This window comes from Nicotiana sylvestris, chromosome 2 (assembly GCF_000393655.2).
Source record: "Nicotiana sylvestris chromosome 2, ASM39365v2, whole genome shotgun sequence".
Classification (NCBI taxonomy): domain Eukaryota; kingdom Viridiplantae; phylum Streptophyta; class Magnoliopsida; order Solanales; family Solanaceae; genus Nicotiana; species Nicotiana sylvestris.
In genome coordinates this window covers 137,475,974-137,496,831 of record NC_091058.1, presented here as the reverse complement: position 1 = coordinate 137,496,831, position 20,858 = coordinate 137,475,974, and the positions used below count along the sequence as shown (strand labels likewise).

Below are 20,858 nucleotides of genomic sequence, written 5' to 3'. Positions count from 1 at the left end.
TGTGTAGCAGATCTTGAACAAGATTACTCATTTGTCTGCACTTAATCTTAATATATCTCTGATATCAAGTGCATTTATTTTAAAGTCTGAATCTTAATTATTCTGATCTTAATCATTAAGTGTATTTATTTTTTTACTTAACAACCACTTAATGAGTCTGAATAAGTCTGGATGATTAAGATCTTTAACAGAGACTTAACTTCATTAAGATGATATCATCCATATTTATTATTAATTGTTGTCACCGCCTACCATTATCAACTACCACCATGCCACCCACCCACCACCATACTCCTCCACCGCATACTATTATCAACCACCACCACCATACTCCTCCACCGCCTACCATTATCAACCACCACCGCTACCACCACTACGATACTCAATCATAGCCGTCACCATCATCGACTACCACCCCCTATCATCCCCGCCACTCCAACCACCATCATTCTCAACCACAACCAAAACTCATCTACCTCAACTAACACAACCAACTACCCCATCACTATCAACAAACATAGTCGTCACTACCCATCATTATAAACCACCACCACCACCCGCCATTATTAACTGTCACCACCTATCACCACCATCCTCAATCATAATCGCTACCACTATCAATCACCACTAATTACTACCCTGAACTACCACCACTAACCACCACGTCTAGTCGGTATTCACAAGCACTACCGTTAGCCATCACCACTAGCAACTATCGTATTTTAAAAAACTATATATTTTATGGATAGAATATTAGATTAATTAGTATTTCATTTGGATTTTATGTTTATTAATTTTCAAATAAAGATAAATTTTATACATCACTACTAGAAATCCGGTAAGTAGCGACCAAAATTGATCGGTCCAAAAAAGCGACCAAAGTTGGTTGGTAACGGGGAGAAAAATATTTATATTTATTTTAAATAAATTACCGACCAAAGTTGGTTGGTAAAGTGGTCAACAATTTAACCGAGTTGGTCAGACTTGTTTAGTCAAAGAAAATTTCACATTACCGACCAACTTTGGTCGGTAATATGGGACCCAGTTATAAAATTTTAATAGTTATATTATTATTTAAATATTTTATAAAATATAAAGAAATCTTATTTAAAATTACCGACCAAAGTTGGTCGGTTAATACAGGGGGGAGCATTTACCGACCAACTTTGGTCGCTATACTTTAATTTCTGGAAAATAACCGACTAAAGTTGGTCGGTTATTAGGTCAATATTGGTCAAATTTTAAAATCACTTTTATATTTACTATCTAAATAATATAAATATAATCCGTTAACACTTTTGTAATACAAAGGATGAATATAAAACACACACACACACATACACACATATATATAGGTCAGATGTTTTATTTTTAATATTCAACGATGCATCTAAGTAAGTTATAAGTCGATGAATCAATTTACAAACAGATATATTTGATGATAAATATATATATATATATATATATATATATATACTAATTAGGATCTTCACGAGTCTATCAATCCCTAAAAGAAACCGACCCATATATATATAGGTCAGACGTTTTGTTTTTAATATTCAACGATGCATCTAAGTAAGTTATAAGCCAATGAATCAATAGACAAACATATATATTTGATGATAAATTATATATACTAATTAAGATCTTCACAAGTCTACCAATCCCTAAAAGAACCCGGCCTTTATCTATATAGATATAGATATAGGTTAGACGTTTTGTTTTTAATATTCAACGATGCATCTGAGTAAGTTATAAGTCGATGAATCAATTTATAAATAGATATATTTGATGATAAATTATATATACTAATTAGGATCTTCACAAGTCTATCAATCCCTAAAAAACCCGACCTTTATCTATATAGATATAGATATAGGTCAGACGTTTTGTTTTTAATATTCAACGATGCATCTGAGTAAGTTATAAGTCGATGAATCAATTTCCAAATAGATATATTTGATGATAAATTATATATACTAATTAGGATCTTCACAAGTCTATCAATCCCTAAAAGAACCCAAGTCGAGTTGGGGGGGAGAGTTGCTTACGCAGACTTTTCGGGGCAGGAGAGTGGATTTATTGTGGGAGTTTTTGACTCCTCCCCGCGTTTTACATCCCCGTGTGGTCCATCACCTGGAGGAGATGGGATTATATAGGATCATTAGCATTGGCCGGATACAGCTCGACTATGCTTTGATCACGGCGTTGATTGAGCGGTGCCGACCGGAGACGCACACTTTCCATCTGCCCATCGGCGAAGCCACCATCACACTCCAGGACGTCGAGATTTTATATGGCCTGTCCACCGATGGCTTGCCAGTTTTACTGTCTGGGAACATGAGATATTTTAACTGGGCTTCATATATGGATATGCTGCATAGGCTCACGGGCTTCAGGTCCGAGGACCCAGATGTAGCAATTGGGAGCAGTCGTATGCAGTTGGTCCCCATTAGAGACCACTTGGTGCAGATCCACGATACTATCACCGACGACTCAGCGGAGGTGGATGTGGAGCAATATACGAGGCTGTTGTTGCTCCTTCTATTTGGGGGGGTCTTGTTCCCGAACACTTCGGGGAACCTAGTGAGCCTTCGTTTTCTGCATCATATTGCGGATTTCGATGATACAGTCAGCTACAGCTGGGGTGGTGCTGTCATATCTTTTTTGTACAGGGAGATGTGCCAGGCATCCATGGGCACACAGAGAGACGTTTCTGGCTTTCTGCCACTTCTACAGGTGACAACTTATTCAAATAATTTGTCATTTAGTTACAATTCTACCTAGTTATAGTTAATCTTTACGTCAACTTTCTGTTTTAGGTTTGGGTGTGGGAGCGATTTCTGCAACTTCGGCCACCTCTACCACAGCTACCGGCTAATGTACATATTCTTGATCTCCCTCTAGCTTGTAGGTGGGTATTGCGTCGTAGACTTGCACGAGAATATCATGGCCATCATAATCTCCCCTTCTGTAGGGATGTGTTGGATTTTCTGGAGGATGCACCGGTGAATATCTAACTAAACTTACCAATTATTGTTTAACTAGGTGTTGCGCATACTAACGGTTTGTGTTATTATTTGATAGTTCATCTGGACGCAAAGAGCTGATAGGTACCCTGCCAGTGTATTGCACGCACGGTCGCCATATTTGGAGGGCTTCCGTCCCTCTCACGTGCCTCGATATTGTTGAGCATCATGCCTCAGAGCGAGTATTTCGTCAGTTTGGATTTCCGCAGTCTATACCGACTCAGCCTGCATGGGATCCTTTACATTATGAGAGGGATGATAGGATGAGAGTGGACGACACATTTATTGAGTGGCTAGCAGCGCAGTTGGGTATTTGGGATAGCCGAGGGGACTTGACCCCAGCTCCGCAACACTTTCCTATCGAAGTTTATATGGCATGGTACTGCACTGTTTCCCGACTTTTTATCGGGAACCCAGTTCATCAGGTAGATGGTCGGTACGTCTCATACGCCGGGAGACATGAGGCTCTGGTATGTTTTCTGTTATTATCAATTACATTAATAGTAATTTCTAGTCAAATACGTAGTTTATATTAAAAACTTTTGTGCAGGCGATTGGATTGCATACCGTATATCGTATGGGGCAGCAGATGCAGAGTTATGTCCACGACCCTTATGATCATGCAGGACTATAGTCGTCGCTTAATGGATGTGGCTGCCCAGACACTGCAGCGAGGCCGATCGGATCAGCGTTTGGCACACCAGCCAGATTATGTTGACCCAGCCACGTACTAGCGAGGTCGTGGTATGCCACGGGGTGGTGGCCGACGAGCTGCTGCTACTCCACGATGACCTGCTGGTGTTGGACGATGTGGTCGTGGGCGGAGAGGAGGTCCCCAGCAAGGGGGCTTTGAGGCTCCTGCTGATGATGTTGCTACTGATATGGGAGGTGGCATGCATGAGACCGACATGCCGTCTTACAGCCTTGGCATTTATGACACTCCAGGGACGTCGCAGGTGACCCCATCGGGTCAATTCTTGATCATGGGCTCGGATTTTCAAGGAGTGGAGTTGGGTAGATATTTCCCTGGCCCGTCTACCACTGATGAGTCTCGACCGATCCGAGATTTTGATAGTGGGCACCGACTGAGTTATGGCAGCTCATCACATGCGCAGGTATGAGTTTATTAGTATTAATTTTATTACTGTTTTTACTATAACTTATTTATTTTGTTTTAACTTTATTAATTTACTTTTTTAGGCTTCATGCGATGCTGCGACAGATGACTACATTCAGGATCCAGACACGATTATGGTAAGACAATATAAATTTTTGTGAATTGTTATGTAGTTTTCTATACTAAGTTTGATATTATTATGTAGCCTTCTACTGGACCTGACAGCACCACCGATACATGTCATCCTGTGCCGCATCCGGCCATAAGGAGACGACTTGATGATGATGATCCTGATAGCGTACCCGGGCGGCAGGGGATGCGCCTCAGGCCAACGGCTACTTTGAGACACACCGGATGCGGGACACATTGATTCGGTCTTCCATTTTTTTGTTTTTTTGGTGTAAATAATATTTAGTCGAATATGACAGTTACTTTTTTTTAGTTCTCATTTCGTTTTATAGCATTTGGTATAGTAACAAAACAACTTAAACTTAACTTCCACTTAAATTAAAATAAAATTTAGTACAACAAACAAGGAAAACATTACTACAACACAAACACAAACATAACAGGCCAACATAATAAAAATACATGACATATGAAAATGACACTAAACACATACACGCCAATGCTCCATCCTCAGTTGTCATTTATTCTTCGCTCCAACCACTTAAATCGTTCTTCCATTTGTTCTTTTTCTTCTTCTAACTCTTTCACTCTCGCCTTCACCTCCGCAAGTTCCCGTTTATATTTTTCGTTGCGTTCCTTGTGTGCTTCACAATTCCATTCTGCTCTCCATTTTTTATCTTCCACCTCCTTCAGTTTCTCCCTCATTTCTGTAATAATTCTATCTCCCTCCTTTTGTATTCTATGCTGGTATAACAACATATTATGAAATTCCTGTAATCTATCCCTGTAGCTTTCCTGATAACATGGTTCCTCAGCCCATTCATCAAATTCACAAGTAGGTTCGTCGGGTTGCTTGTACAACTTGTTCATACAGCACCAATAGCGGCGTCCAACGTTAGCACCTTCCCACCCACAATCCATCATGCATGGTTTTCCACATAAGCAAATTGGTGGACGACCAGGTTGAGCCATTTGTGAACTATTTGCTTATAATAAAAACCTTACTTACTTTTAATGAAATATTTCTTGGGGGAAATTTTTAGCACACAAAATAACTACAATGACCCCATTATTTATAGGCTAAACAAGACACATATAGCGCCATATCTAATGGCGCTATATTAGATAGCGCCATATCTAATGGCGCCATATCATGATGTTGACGAGACGACTTTATGTCAGCCGGTCACACATATCTAGTGGCGTCATATCATGATGTTTTCAGCTTTTTCAGTTCGACAAGACAAGACACACATAGCGCCATATGTATATTTTGTGTATTAAATATCGTGATAGCGACAAGACAACACACATAATAAATATACCGATAATTATATTAAATTATTATTTAAATAGGTAAAAAGGGAAAGTACAAATCATAATTAACAAACAAGAAAATATTATTTCATAAATACTTAAATCGTATACATAACAACTAATTATTACAACATGAACTCATGGGTAGTTAGGTACAATAGAAGAACACCCGCCCTGAGCTTGATTATTGTTGCCACCCAAAGGACATTTTCTACGGTCGTGGCCTGTTTGCGAGCATATACCACATTTGCGTGCATATACGATATCACTAACATCCATTTGGTTCCGTATACGCGTTCTCTTCTGCACCTGTCTTTTACGCAAATAGGACTTGTTACACACCATTTTAAATGGTTCTGGGGGCCAGTAATGCTCAGAACCCACTGGTTGCAACTGACCACTATATGTGTTTAGGTATTTGGAAACACTATATTGTTGATCAATATAGTTGGTCTCCGCATAACCAACACGTTGAAAACACTTGATGGCATGTGAACAAGGCATGTGGTAGATTGACCATTTCCCACATGAGCATAACCTTGTGGATTCATTTACAGTATGTACATTATTACCCCGATTATTATGGATAGCGGTGCGAACTTCAAAAATACCTCGTTCGTTATCATATTGCAAAAAGGAATGCCAATGTGCTCGCCGTCTGTATTTCTCTAATCTCTTCATAGGCACTGGCATAAATTCAACACCCATTTCCATCAATTCCGTTGCAGCTGCAGACCGTTGTACAAACCTCTCCGCCATCTGCTTGAACGACATACGCACCATGGCTGTGACGGGCAATCCTCTTGCCGACTTTAATAACCCGTTGAAGGATTCTGACACGTTTGTAGTAAGAATTCCCCAGCGTCTGCCACCATCTGCATGCAACGTCCACTTTTCAGGATCATGTCGCATTAACCAACGATATGCTGCATCGTCTTCTTGCCTGATAGAATCCATATGCCTCCGGAATTTATGTTGTTGGTGGTCTGTTGCTGCCATCCACATCAAATCATATAGATCTTTTTTGGGATGTACTTTCTTGAAATTGGCCATAAAGTGCCTCACACAGTAACAGTGGTATGCATAAGGTTCTTGCCAGGTAGGAAGGTTCTCCACAGAACTTAATATACCCCCGTGCCGATCAGATATTAAGCAAATACCTGAACGATGTTTGACAATGTGCTCTTTCAAGTGGTTCAAAAACATTGTCCACGTCTCTATGCTTTCATTTGCACAAATAGCAAAGGCTATAGGAAATATCTGTCCATTAGCATCCACTGCCACGGCTATCAATAGCTTGATATCGTACTTTCCATAGACATGAGTTCCGTCTATGGATATTACAGGCCGACAATACGGAAAACCATCAATTGTTGGCTTAAACGCCGAGAACACGTAATTGAATATATATTCTGGTTTACCCGGACTCCGCTCAAGCTTCCATTCAATAACTGTTCCGGGGTTAAAGTGCTGCAGTGCAGCCATGTAGCTAGGCAGATCTGCAAATGACTTATCCCAGTTACCATAGACTATTTCAAACGCTCTTTTGCGCCCAAGATATGCCTTTCTTTTAGTAATTGTGTGGCCATATTCCTGGTAGACTGCTGTAATGCACTCTTTGATTTTATACCTTATGGACGCTTCGATGTGCGGAATAAGTACAAGAGATATCAAGTCAATATCCAAGTTGAAGTGATTCCCGTTGAAAGTGTCCATTTCGCATGTGTGGGTGGGAATGTATTTACCCACTTTCCACATACCTGTTTTCTTCTTCGACGCACGCAACATCCAATTACATGGCCAAAACCACCTGCGGCAAATAGCCTTGTATACCGTCGGACTTGACTCCGATACCTGCATCTCACGACACTCTTTAACATTGTGCATTTTACAAGCCCTGCTTACACGTGCTTTATCAGGAAAAAGCATCCCCTTTGCAAGCACCATTGGTCTACTTCATCTCACATTGCTGTCCGGATTTCATCAAAATCCCTTGTGAGAGCTTCCACATCCGGCACGGCTGACAAGTTATCAATATAAGGAATCTCCCTTGAATGAAACGGCACTTCAAACTCGTTCACTTTTCGTCTATGGGGGCTCTCTTCAAATCGGGTCCTTCCTCCTCGTCCTCTTCATCACCATCCTCACGAGCAAATGGTGTCTCATCTCCCGATTCATCGGCATTGTTATCGTAATTGCTGTTCTCTTCCTCACTCTGTTCATCTGCCAGATCCTGATGTAATACGTCATTTTCGGGCAATTGAGTGAGTACGGGTAGTTCAACTTGCTCGTTTTCACTGCACATTTCAACAAAAATATAAGCTACTAAATTAATAAATGCTTTATATATGGCTGTATCTTTTCACTTACAAGTTGTAATGTGATGACATTCCATGATGGACGTTTTCAGTTAGGTGATGACTACCGGATGGGCCACTTGTAAAATTCATATCCGGCCGGTACCCCCTATTAAATAAATGAGCGTTAAAATTAATTCAATACGCAAAAATATACATAATTAACACAAATGAAAATTGAAGTTTACCACTCTTCTTGTGAATTATGGAAAGCAGGGTATAAATTATTTTCTCGCTGCTCATTCGCCGACGGTGATAAATTTAAATCAAGAAAAAATCTTTCATCTGGAACATGTCCGGCAAAAAGTGATCCAGAATAACCACCCGATGACTGGGGGTTATCTCTACTACGCACAACCTCATTTTTTGGAACGTCTTCGACCTTCACGTACATCTCCAACATTGTGATTACAAGAAATTCCCGGCATTCGTCCGGAGTCCTCAAGAAATCACTCAAAGTGTCATCATCGTCGATGTTAAACTCTGAGTAAAAAGCAACCCCTTGCGGCGTAACGGAATACGGATATCTTCCGGTTACTTTGAGTATCACTGAACGTTTTCTCACACTCATTTTTTTGCATAACAACGATATCAATGTTTCGTACTCCATTGAAAGTGGCAATTTAACATTACACTTAGCAGGTAAACTGTAGCCCACAGAGTTATTCTCCATCACAACCTCACCCCCCAATATAATGATACTCTTATTCTACGTTCTTCAGACATAATGAAAAAATGCTGGAGAATTTAACAACAATAGAAACCAACAAGAGTTAAAATAAAATTTTGAATGAAGTTGTGACGATTCTACGATGTTTATATAGAAAATGGCTAGCCGTTTTTTTTTTTTTTTTTTGTATATAGCGCCACAAAAAGTGGCTTTATACGCATTTAAATTATTAAACCCAGAAATTATTGGTTGGGTCAGGTAATAAGGCGTATAGCGCCACTATTAATGGCGCTATGTAAGATGTGTCAGTATAATGCCACAAATAGTGGCGCTATATAGTAACGATGCAGTTAACGTTACTGTATAGCGCCACTATTTGTGGCGTTATATATAGTTTGATAACTTTTTTTTTATACTGATTTGAGTAAAAATAAACCACATTTTGGTTCCGCACTCAAAATATTACTCCTATTCAGGAAATCTGATGGACGATTCCTTTCAGAAACAAAACAGGTCACATCATCATTTATAGAAAAATGAATTGCTTTTTGACCTGGACAGCTCAACTACTTTCTACATTTTCAACCCTGCAAAGCGTTATTAATAATGTAATTGTAGAAAAAAAGAGACAAGTTAGCTCTAAAAATAATTAAATTCTTGAAAGGAATACTGGTAACAGCATGCATGTGATAAGTGATGCAGATGTAAAAGATTATATATGTGTAGCAGATCTTGAACAAGATTACTCATTTGTCTGCACTTAATCTTAATATATCTCTGATTGCATTTATTTTAAAGTCTGAATCTTAATTATTCTGATCTTAATCATTAAGTGTATTTATTTTTTTACTTAACAACCACTTAATGAGTCTGAATAAGTCTGGATGATTAAGATCTTTAACAGAGACTTAACTTCATTAAGATGATATCATCCATATTTATTATTAATTGTTGTCACCGCCTACCATTATCAACTACCACCATGCCACCCACCCACCACCATACTCCTCCACCGCATACTATTATCAACCACCACCACCATACTCCTCCACCGCCTACCATTATCAACCACCACCGCTACCACCACTACGATACTCAATCATAGCCGTCACCATCATCGACTACCACCCCCTATCATCCCCGCCACTCCAACCACCATCATTCTCAACCACAACCAAAACTCATCTACCTCAACTAACACAACCAACTACCCCATCACTATCAACAAACATAGTCGTCACTACCCATCATTATAAACCACCACCACCACCCGCCATTATTAACTGTCACCACCTATCACCACCATCCTCAATCATAATCGCTACCACTATCAATCACCACTAATTACTACCCTGAACTACCACCACTAACCACCACGTCTAGTCGGTATTCACAAGCACTACCGTTAGCCATCACCACTAGCAACTATCGTATTTTAAAAAACTATATATTTTATGGATAGAATATTAGATTAATTAGTATTTCATTTGGATTTTATGTTTATTAATTTTCAAATAAAGATAAATTTTATACATCACTACTAGAAATCCGGTAAGTAGCGACCAAAATTGATCGGTCCAAAAAAGCGACCAAAGTTGGTTGGTAACGGGGAGAAAAATATTTATATTTATTTTAAATAAATTACCGACCAAAGTTGGTTGGTAAAGTGGTCAACAATTTAACCGAGCTGGTCAGACTTGTTTAGTCAAAGAAAATTTCACATTACCGACCAACTTTGGTCGGTAATATGGGACCCAGTTATAAAATTTTAATAGTTATATTATTATTTAAATATTTTATAAAATATAAAGAAATCTTATTTAAAATTACCGACCAAAGTTGGTCGGTTAATACAGGGGGGAGCATTTACCGACCAACTTTGGTCGCTATACTTTAATTTCTGGAAAATAACCGACTAAAGTTGGTCGGTTATTAGGTCAATATTGGTCAAATTTTAAAATCACTTTTATATTTACTATCTAAATAATATAAATATAATCCGTTAACACTTTTGTAATACAAAGGATGAATATAAAACACACACACACACATACACACATATATATAGGTCAGATGTTTTATTTTTAATATTCAACGATGCATCTAAGTAAGTTATAAGTCGATGAATCAATTTACAAACAGATATATTTGATGATAAATATATATATATATATATACTAATTAGGATCTTCATGAGTCTATCAATCCCTAAAAGAAACCGACCCATATATATATATATATATATATATATAGGTCAGACATTTTGTTTTTAATATTCAACGATGCATCTAAGTAAGTTATAAGCCAATGAATCAATAGACAAACAGATATATTTGATGATAAATTATATATATTAATTAGGATCTTCACAAGTCTACCAATTCCTAAAAGAACCCGACCTTTATCTATATAGATATAGATATAGGTCAGACGTTTTGTTTTTAATAGTCAACGATGCATCTGAGTAAGTTATAAGTCGATGAATCAATTTATAAATAGATATATTTGATGATAAATTATATATACTAATTAGGATCTTCACAAGTCTATCAATCCCTAAAAAACCCGACCTTTATCTATATAGATATAGATATAGGTCAGACGTTTTGTTTTTAATATTCAACGATGCATCTGAGTAAGTTATAAGTCGATGAATCAATTTCCAAATAGATATATTTGATGATAAATTATATATACTAATTAGGATCTTCACAAGTCTATCAATCCCTAAAAGAACCCAAGTCGAGTTGTAAAGTCTTTGTAATAGAGTTATTACAGAATGGCTCGTAATAGAGTGTTCCAAGTTAGCGAGGGATTAAGAGGTTAATTCCTAGGTTACATATGTTGTAATCTAAAGTTGCTGAGTAGTGAAGTTGAAATATTACAAGGGTAGGTTGTGGTTTTTAATCCCGTTAAGCTAGAAATTTTTCATGTAAAATTTCTCTTGTCATTTACTTATTGCAGTGTGCGTGATTTCTGTGAGAACTAATAGAGAACCTGGTTTTCTATATAGTTTGGTGGACCCTTAAATTCTATCAGCAACAATTTCTTAGAAAAATAATTTCTGCCATACAAATTTGTTAGTAGCTTTTTACCAAATTGTTACATATACAGAGGTGGACCCATAATTTAAGTGTGGGGAGCAGCACTGGCAAATAAGAAAGTCTGAGAAAATGCTAGAATACAAATTGAATCCACGCAGCAAACTAAAAGTAAAGTTGTGTCTTCCCCTTTGAAATCGACTAATGCAACTGCGTAAGTTTTGAATCTTAGTAAATATATATACAAACATTTTTCCCCGAAAGTTACCGAAAGCGGATGACTCCCTACTCTAAGGTAGCTCTGCTTGTGTGTAGATATCCTTCGACGACATGTGATAGGGTAAAAAGTTGGCAATATACATAAGTTAACACCTTAACTATGAACCAAATCCTTGTTACACACTTTTTGTGGACGAAAATAACTTTACACACTCAACCTTTTCAGAGTGTATCCAATATACACTACTTTTATATTTAAGCATCTTAGAAAAAGTGAGGCCTGTCACGCACCAATAATATATTACCACATGTCATTAATTTTGAAATAAAATAAATTAATGTGAAATTATAAATATACCCCTAAACTATTCTCCCTTCCATCCCTTTCTCTTCTACACCGAATCTCCATTGACACCGACACCATAAAAAATCCACAACTATCACCTTTCAATTATAAAGCAAAATTAGGAACTCATGTACATTAATCACGAGTTTGTGAGTCCAGATTCAAATCTAACGGCATCTCAAAACTCCATTAAAGTTGGTTATGGCCAAATCCATGGTTGATCGATCCACGGTCGTCTTCTCCGATAAAATAAAAGACTAGGTGTTTTGACAGTTGATTATGGCCAGAATCGGTGGCATTATTCAGTGCAAATAAGCAACCAAAGTGATGAAAGCGCAAGCAACAAACAACAACTTTATAAAAATGGCATGTAAATAACAAATAAAATAGTTAATTCTCGACATCTTTTGGCTCATCTCTAATATCCCTCAACACCAAATTAATATTCTACCACATTAAATTTGTGTTCTTAATTTGTTACTACTTAATTATGATTCAAACCCAGATCTATAGAATTCTCTTAGATATAGATTTCTTTTAACTTTCTTTATCAATTTCTTCCAAAGCCCTTTTATATTATTGTTATTCTTAAAATGATGGACAAAGAAGATGGTGGAAGAGGGGTGGGGAAGAAGATGAAAATGGGAAAGGAGGAAGGTTAGCAACAAATTGATAGGGGCGGGGTTCTGGGGAAGAAGAATAGGGAGGGGTGAGTTAAAGTGAAGGGGAACAAAATAATTTTAAAAAGCAAAAATTTAAAATTTTGACATGTGTCCTTTAAGTAAGAATTGGGATAAAAATTTCTACAGTTTAACGCGCTTATAATTTTTGTTAAACACGCGCGTGCCACGTAGCAAAAGTAGTGTGTATTAGACACACTCTGAAAATATTGAGTGTGTAAAGTTATTTTCGTCCACAAAAAATGTATAACAGAGATTTGGTTCTACGTATTTTGCCTAAAAAGTTCTTCACAATAATGATTTATTGTCTACATAACTAAAACCGAAGTACAAATAGAAAATTTTAAAATGTCATAAGATTGAATTACAAGAGTAGCCTTAACGTACAAGTTTGCATGTGTTTCTGTTAAAGGTAAGTGCAGGTGGGGGACCTAATGCATACAATCAAGGCGACAGGTGCAGAAAGCAATGTAGACTTTCTTTTGTTTCTTTTGGGCAATCTTTAATTTTATAATAATTAAAATAATCAAAGGTGATAAGGCTCTAAATCACCTGTAATTTTCAATGGATTTGTATGTGTGAAAAATGAAAAGATTTCCTATACAAGAGTCCAAGCGGGCAATCTTTAATTTTATAATTAAAATAATCAAAGGTGATAAGGCTCTAAATCACCTGTAATTAACAATGGATTTGTATGTGTCAAAAATGAAAGATATCTTATACAAGAGTCCAAGCTACAAAAAGGCCCACACCACAATTTTTTCTGTTCTACCCTCACCCTCTTTTCATTCACTTGCTCTATTATCTTTACTTTCCAACAAAATTACTTTACCATCCTAAATGATTTTACCAAAATGTTATGCTCGTCTAGCATTTGAGATAATGTGACGATCCGACCAGTCGTCTCATTAGCTACCGCTCAGTTTTCTCCATTTATGCTTCTTATTGATTTGTCTATCGGTTCTATATGTGATCGGGTTGGTTGGCTCGAGTTCGGAAAGGATTTGGTAAGGTTTGAGATACTTAGTCTCTTTTGAGAAAGCTTAAGTTGGAAAGTCAACCGGATGTTGACTTATATGTTAGAGGGCTCGGATGTGAGTTACGATGGTTCAGATAGCTTCGGGAGGTGATTTGGGACTTAGGAGCGAGATCGGAATGTGTTTTGGAGGTTCGGAGTAGATTTAAGCTTGAATTAACGAAATTGGAATTTCGGCGATTTTCGGTTGATATGTGAGATTTTGATATAGGGGACGGAATGAAATTCCGAGAGTTGCAGTAGTTCCGTTGTATCATTTGGGATGTGTGTGCAAAATTTTACGTCATTCAGACGTGGTGTGGTTGGGTTTTTGATCAAAAGCGGAATTCGGAAGATTTTGGAAACTTAGGCTTGTATCCGATGTGTTTTGGGTGATTCGATGTTGTTTGAGGTGTTTTGAAGGTTGGTATAAGTTTGAATAAGGTTATGGGTATGTTTGTGTTTCTGGTTGAGGTCCCGGGGGCCTCGGGGTGATTTCAGATGGTTGACGGAGAGTTTGGAGTTTTAGTGAACCTGCAGATTTTCTGCTTCTGTTGTTTCCGCACCTGCGGATTGGGGACCGCAGGTGCGATGCCGTAGTTGAGAGGAAGAAGGCCGCAAAAGCGGAATGTGACTGGGAAGGCTGTGACTGCAGAAGCGGTTGGAGAACCGCACCTGCGATGGCGCAGGTGCGGACTAAGCATCGCAGATGCAAAAAGTTGAGACTTAAGTGAAAACCGCAGGAGCGGTTCAAGGACCGTAAATGCGGTACTGTAGAAGCGGGATTTTGGCCGCAGATGCGAAATCCCTAGGCCAGAAGGTATAAATTGTTTCATTCACGATTTTTGAGCTATTCCACCATTTCTAAGTCGGCTTTGGAGCTTTTTGGACGATTTTGAAGAAGGGTTTCAAGGGAACTTCATTGAGGTAAGGATTTTGGACCTAAAACTCGTTCCTATGGTATTATTTCTCGGATTAGAGCTATAATTTATGGAGTTAAGGGTTAAAATTGGGGAAAAGTAGGGCTTGGTATTGGAGACCTAGACTTGAGGATTTGAGAAACCATATGTGGTCGAATTTTGGTACTTTTGATATGTATGAACTCGTGGGGAGATGGGGAATCTATTGATGTGAATTTTATCGAATTCCGAGACGTTGACCTGGGGGTCGGATGCTTAAGTCTTAATATTTATTATATTAAATTGCTTAAAATTGAAATGAGAATGTGTTGGCTCGTCTTATCTTCACGAGAGGCACCATCACGGTCGGGTCCAGGTTTGGGGTCGTGACAGATACGTCATGAACAACCTTGGGATCAATATCTTCTTGCGACAGCCAACTCATTCTGTTACTTATCTCATTTTCAGTATCATATATATAAAGCTGAGCAAATTGTGGCTTCTTCCCAATTTCTGGTAGCCTATGTGATGGTAATTCTAACCGCTCATCCTGAAAACATACGGCCCCTTTGAACGATTAATATATCCGGTATAATGTAAAAATAAAACGTCTCGATCTATATCGATTAATCTATGTCATGCATTTTAGTGATGAATGAATGTAATCCATTAACTCTGTTATAATATAAATAATGAATACAGTAACATATACTATAACATGCTATATATGTAATTAAAGTAGCACAACGAAGTATGTATGTTATATATATATATATATATATATATACACACACACACAGAATAAGATATACTATAATAAGTTATATATATAGTTAAAGTATTACAATGAAGTGGCTTTGTGTGTGTGTATGTATGTGTGTGTGTGTATATATATATATATATATACACTTTGATAGTCGTATATATATAAGAACATGAAGCGCTAGGAACACAGGGTGGGGTTCTTTTAGGGATTGATAAACTTATAAATTTATTCATCGACTTATATCTTATTTAGATGCAACGATGAATATTAAAAATAAAATGTTTTGACCTATATCGATTAATATAAAAAACAAAACGTCTCGACCTAAAATAGAATAATATTATATTGGTTTATCAATTGATTAATTATTTGTACGTACGTAGTAATGTATAAGATTGATCATCAATTACAATATAGTTTATATGTGTGTGTGAAATTACTCATATACTTAAATATAACTTAAAAATGTATTACTTACATAGATGCTATTATAATCTATTAAAAATAAATATCTAGTTAATATAATTTTTTTGTAAAGATTATGCTTATAGTTTATAATTATTTATAATAATTGTAGTTAAATAAAATAAATATATAGTTAATAATAATTTTTTATAGGAATTTTTTTTTTGTTTTTTTAACAATAAGTAACAACAAAATTCTCTCTCGGCGCACGTTAGGTGACTGACTAACCTGCGGCCTCACCGAAAATGGGAGGAAGAGGACGACCGAGGAGGAATACTACCAAAGTACCAGCACTAGAGCAGAAGGTTATGACGACTAGATAGAGTGAACAAGGAAAAGGAAAGGCCAAAGCTATGGATCAAATCCAGGAGGAGGGGGCAGAACAAGAAAATGACAGTGACGACAACTGGCCAGATCTGGACAAGTATCGAAATCAAGAGATAACTCCAGTGAATTCGAGCAGGAAATTGGCACTGACGGTGAACATGAGCAAAGGAAATAGCGAAATTAGGGTTGCAAATGAGAAAACCAGCTTGAGTGAGGTAAAATCCAATGGAACAGTACATGCAAGCTCAAGCAAGGAACAGAGGGCTATTTCTATGGATAATCAAAAGGAAGCTCAAGGGAAGAACTCAATTTCAACTGTTGATAAGGGTCAATCATGGGCGGGATTACTACAAGAGAACAAGTTAGCTGCAAAAGGTATGAATCTCAACTATATACCACCGTTAATGAAGGATGGTGAAGTAGTTGTACAACTGATGGAGGAAGACATTGTTGAGGAAAATGAAAAATGGAATAGAGCAGTAATATTGTATGTGGTGGGGAATACACCTTCAATAGGTGCCATTGAAAGGTTTATCAATAATCAATGGGCAAGTGTGCAGAAACCAAAGGTGTTATTTCATAATGAGGGATATTTCATAGTCCTGCTTAGTACTAATCAAGAGAAGGAGAGGGTGCTAATGAATGACCCCTATACAATTAACAATATGCTAGTTATTATGAGGCAATGGTCGGAGAATTTTGATTTTAATGAGGAAGTTCTGAGAACTATTCCCCTGTGGATCAAGCTTCCAAATCTTCCACTTAACCTTTGGAGTAATCAAGCGTTAAGTAAGACAGGAAGTGGATTGGGGAAACCAATATATGCTGATGCTTGTACGACTATTATTGAGAGAATCTCATATGCAAGGATTTAATAGAGATGGATGTCACTAGGTTTTTACCAGAGAAGATAAAACTCTATGATCCAAAAGGAAAGGTGCTGGAACAAATTGTGCACTATGACTAGAAACCAACCTTGCCAGAAATGTTGCCAACTTGGCCATACATGCAAGGATCAAAGGAAGCTGAGACATAATGAAGTGAGGAAAAATGTGGAAGGGAAGCAAATGCAGGAATGGAGGAAAGTTAGAGCGCTTGATCCTAAGGTTGACAAAATTGATGCACAGGGAGATTTACTGAACAACTGGAGGAAGAAGTAGCTATACAAAAGAGTAACTCAGAGGTTGAGGAACAATGGCAAGTAGTTACAGGTAGATCTGCAACTAAGAAGCACACAGATGTGATAAGGGAGAGGGAAGTGGATATTGGCAATGCATTCAAAGCTCTGGTTGATACTGCTCAAAAAATTGTTCAAATGTCAGAAGCTCAAGGTGTAAAGGGAATGCATAACAAGGAAGACAGGGGTGGACCTCCAACTTTACCTATTATATCATGATGAACTTTATTGCATGGAATGTAAGGGGTCTGAATAAGGTGTACAAACAAAAAGAACTAATTTTTTTTTGCAAAATTAATAATGTAGTTTTGATAGCAATAATTGAGCATAGTGTGAAGCAAAGTAATGCTGACTCTGTGTTAAGGAAATCTCTAAAGAACTGGAAATGGGTGAATAACTATGATGAGGCTCCTGGGGGCAGAATATGGGTTGCATGGGATTCTATATTGGTGGATTATGCAATTATTAGACATCATGAACAATTTATTTTGGGGGAAGTAACATTACTACAACATAATATTCAGTTTCACCTATGTGCTGTCTATGGTAAGCATACAATACATGACATGAAGTGTCTATGGGAGGAGATGCTAATATCAGTGGTCAATATAAGGAGTCCTTGCCTTATAATATGGGACTTCAATACAATTCTAACTAGTGAGGATAGATTCAATGGAAACCAAACCCTGTACAGGAGATGGAGACAAGGGAGTTTAAACAATTCTTAGTGGATGCCAAAACAGATGAGTTAAAGACAGTGGGAAGAAAATACGCATGGACTAATAACCATGTGCATAATAGAATAGATAGAATTCTGGTAAATGCTGAATGGATACAAAAGTGGCCCAACATGGAGGGGATGTCTATGAATCCTGGATTCTCTGATCATTGCCCTCTTCGTGTGAAGTTTGATACAAGTAGCCAAGTTGGAGGGAAACCTTTCAAGTTCTTGAACTGCCTGGTAAACTTGAAGACCTTTGAAGGTATAGTGCAGAGGGGTTGGGAGAGTGGAAAGAACAGACAAACAATGTTGATAGTTTGGAACAAACTTAAGAAGTTAAAAGGGTTACTGAAGCAGATGAATAAAGAGGAGTTCAGTGGCATTGATAGTAAAATACAGGATGCTAGAGAAAGATTAGAAAGTATACAGAACCAAATGAGATGTCCTGGCCAAAGAGAAATGCAGATTGAATTGGAAAGAACTAGTAAATTGGAGCTGGAGAAATGGTTAATGGTGGAGGAGAGTATTATGAAACAGAAGTCCATAATACAGTGGCTTAATTTGGGAGATTCTAATACAACTTATTATCATGCTTGTATGAAGAATAGACAAGCAAGGAACAATATTAGCAGGTTAACTGACAGTAATGGGGATATAATGCAAAGTCCTGAAGAGGTGAAGGCATAAATTCTAAATTTTTATAGGGGATTACTTGGTAGTTCAGCTACAATGCTACCAATGATCAACTATGACATAAAGAAGAATGGCAATATGCTAAACAGGAGTCAACAACTACAGTTAATCAGACCAGTCGGCAGGGAAGAAGTGAAGCAAGCTTTATTGGGCATTGATGACAACAAGGCACCAGGGTGTGATGAATATAACTCCTACTTCTTTAAAAAGATATGGCACATTGTAGGAGAGGAAATAACTACAGTAGTTCAAGATTTCTTTGAGAGTGCTAATATGTGTAAAGCCATTAATTGCACAACAATCATACTGATTCCAAAGATCCAGAATCTAACAAACATAAGAGACTTCAGACCTAGTTCATGCAATACAATTTTAAACAAGCTCATCTCTAAAGTGATAACCACAAGAATGCAAGGGGTAATGGATAGACTGGTGGATAATTATCAAGCTGATTTTGTACCAGGAAGGCTGATCACAGATAACATTCTGATGAGTCATGAGCTAGTAAAAGGTTATGGAAGGAAGAGTATCTCCCCTAGATGTATGCTTAAGATTGACATGCAAAAAACATATGATCTGTGGAGTGGAGGTACATAGAACAAGTGTTAAAGTCACTGAATTTTCCAAAATTCTTTGTGAGATGGTTAATGGCTTGCATCAGTACAATAACCTACTCAGTTCTAATAAATGGCAGACCAACAGATCTTTTTGAGGCAAAAAAGGGACTCAGGCAGGGGGATCCACTCTCACCCTTCTTATTTGTTTTGGCTATGGAATACCTGAGCAGGTCATTGAAGACTCTAAAGGATGACAAGAAGTTTAAATATCATCCCAGATGTGCCAGGTTTAACCTAGTGCAACTGGGGTTTGCAGATGATTTACTATTATTTTGTAGATGTGATGTGCAATCTGTGCAGATACTGCACCAGCATTTTTAGAAATTCTCTGCAGCATCAGGACTGGTTGCTAATCCAAACAAGAGTTGCATCTATTTTGGAGGGGTGAATCAGTTGACTCAGCAACAAATTATGGAGACTCTTGGTTATAAAAAAGAAGAATTGCCTTTCAGATATTTAGGGGTTCCATTGAGTAATAAGAGACTATCTACTATACAATGTGCGCCACTAATTGAGAAAATGTTGCACAGAATTCAGAACTGGACAACAAAGTACTTATCATATGCAGGTAGAGCAGTTCTAGTAAAGAGTGTGTTGTTTGCCATCCAAACATTCTGGGCACAGATCTTTATACTACCTAAGAAGGTTATACAATTCATAGAGACCATCTGTAGAAGGTTTCTGTGAACAGGAGATGCTGAACCAACAAAGAAGGCCTTGATAGCTTGGGAAAGACTTTGCTCACCTAAGGTTGTAGGGGGATTGAATTTCATAGATGTGACTTTATGGAATGAATCTGCTATTTGTAAGTTGCTATGGAATATATGTACTAGAAAGGAGAAGCTATGGGTGCATTGGGTACATACTTACTATGTCAAAGGCCAAGCAATGTGGAATATAGAACCAAAGAATGCTTCCTGGACAATTTAGAAGATATTTCAGGCTAAGGAGTATTTCACTAAGGCTGGTATGATTGAAAATGATGTCCAACTAATGGAGAAATGCTCAATCAGGGGACTTTACAGATCACTACAAGGTGTATTTCAAAAAGTAAAATGGAGGAAGCTAGTGTGCAATAACCAAGGGCAGCCAAAATGGATATTCATATTGAGGCTAGCAATATAGCAGAGGTTAGCTACCAAAGACAGGCTGGTACGATGAGGTTTAGATATAGATCAAACATGCTCTCTGTGTAATAAGGAAAATGAGATAATGCAACATATATTTTTCAAGTGTGAGATTACAGGGAAGATATGGAATAGTTTGCTGAGAT

The 20,858-nt window shown here is 37.6% G+C and overlaps 3 protein-coding genes across 3 annotated transcripts; all 3 read left to right on the top strand.

Annotated features, from left to right (window-relative positions):
- Positions 1–3,932: 3,932 nt before the first annotated feature.
- LOC138886402 (uncharacterized) lies at positions 3,933–4,517 on the top strand. Its single transcript, XM_070167501.1, has 3 exons — positions 3,933–4,144; positions 4,230–4,283; positions 4,352–4,517. The coding sequence occupies exons 1-3, from the start codon at positions 3,938–3,940 to the stop codon at positions 4,514–4,516; spliced, it is 426 nt and encodes a 141-aa protein (XP_070023602.1). The 5' UTR covers positions 3,933–3,937; the 3' UTR covers position 4,517.
- An 11,886-nt stretch (positions 4,518–16,403) lies between these two features.
- LOC138885659 (uncharacterized) lies at positions 16,404–18,962 on the top strand. Its single transcript, XM_070166632.1, has 4 exons — positions 16,404–17,211; positions 17,505–17,741; positions 17,861–18,051; positions 18,249–18,962. Exons 1-4 carry the CDS (start codon positions 16,404–16,406, stop codon positions 18,960–18,962), a joined length of 1,950 nt encoding a protein of 649 aa, XP_070022733.1.
- Positions 18,963–19,004: 42 nt separating this feature from the next.
- Positions 19,005–20,515, top strand: LOC138885658 (uncharacterized). Its single transcript, XM_070166631.1, has 3 exons — positions 19,005–19,557; positions 19,920–20,153; positions 20,277–20,515. Exons 1-3 carry the CDS (start codon positions 19,005–19,007, stop codon positions 20,513–20,515), a joined length of 1,026 nt encoding a protein of 341 aa, XP_070022732.1.
- Positions 20,516–20,858: the final 343 nt, after the last annotated feature.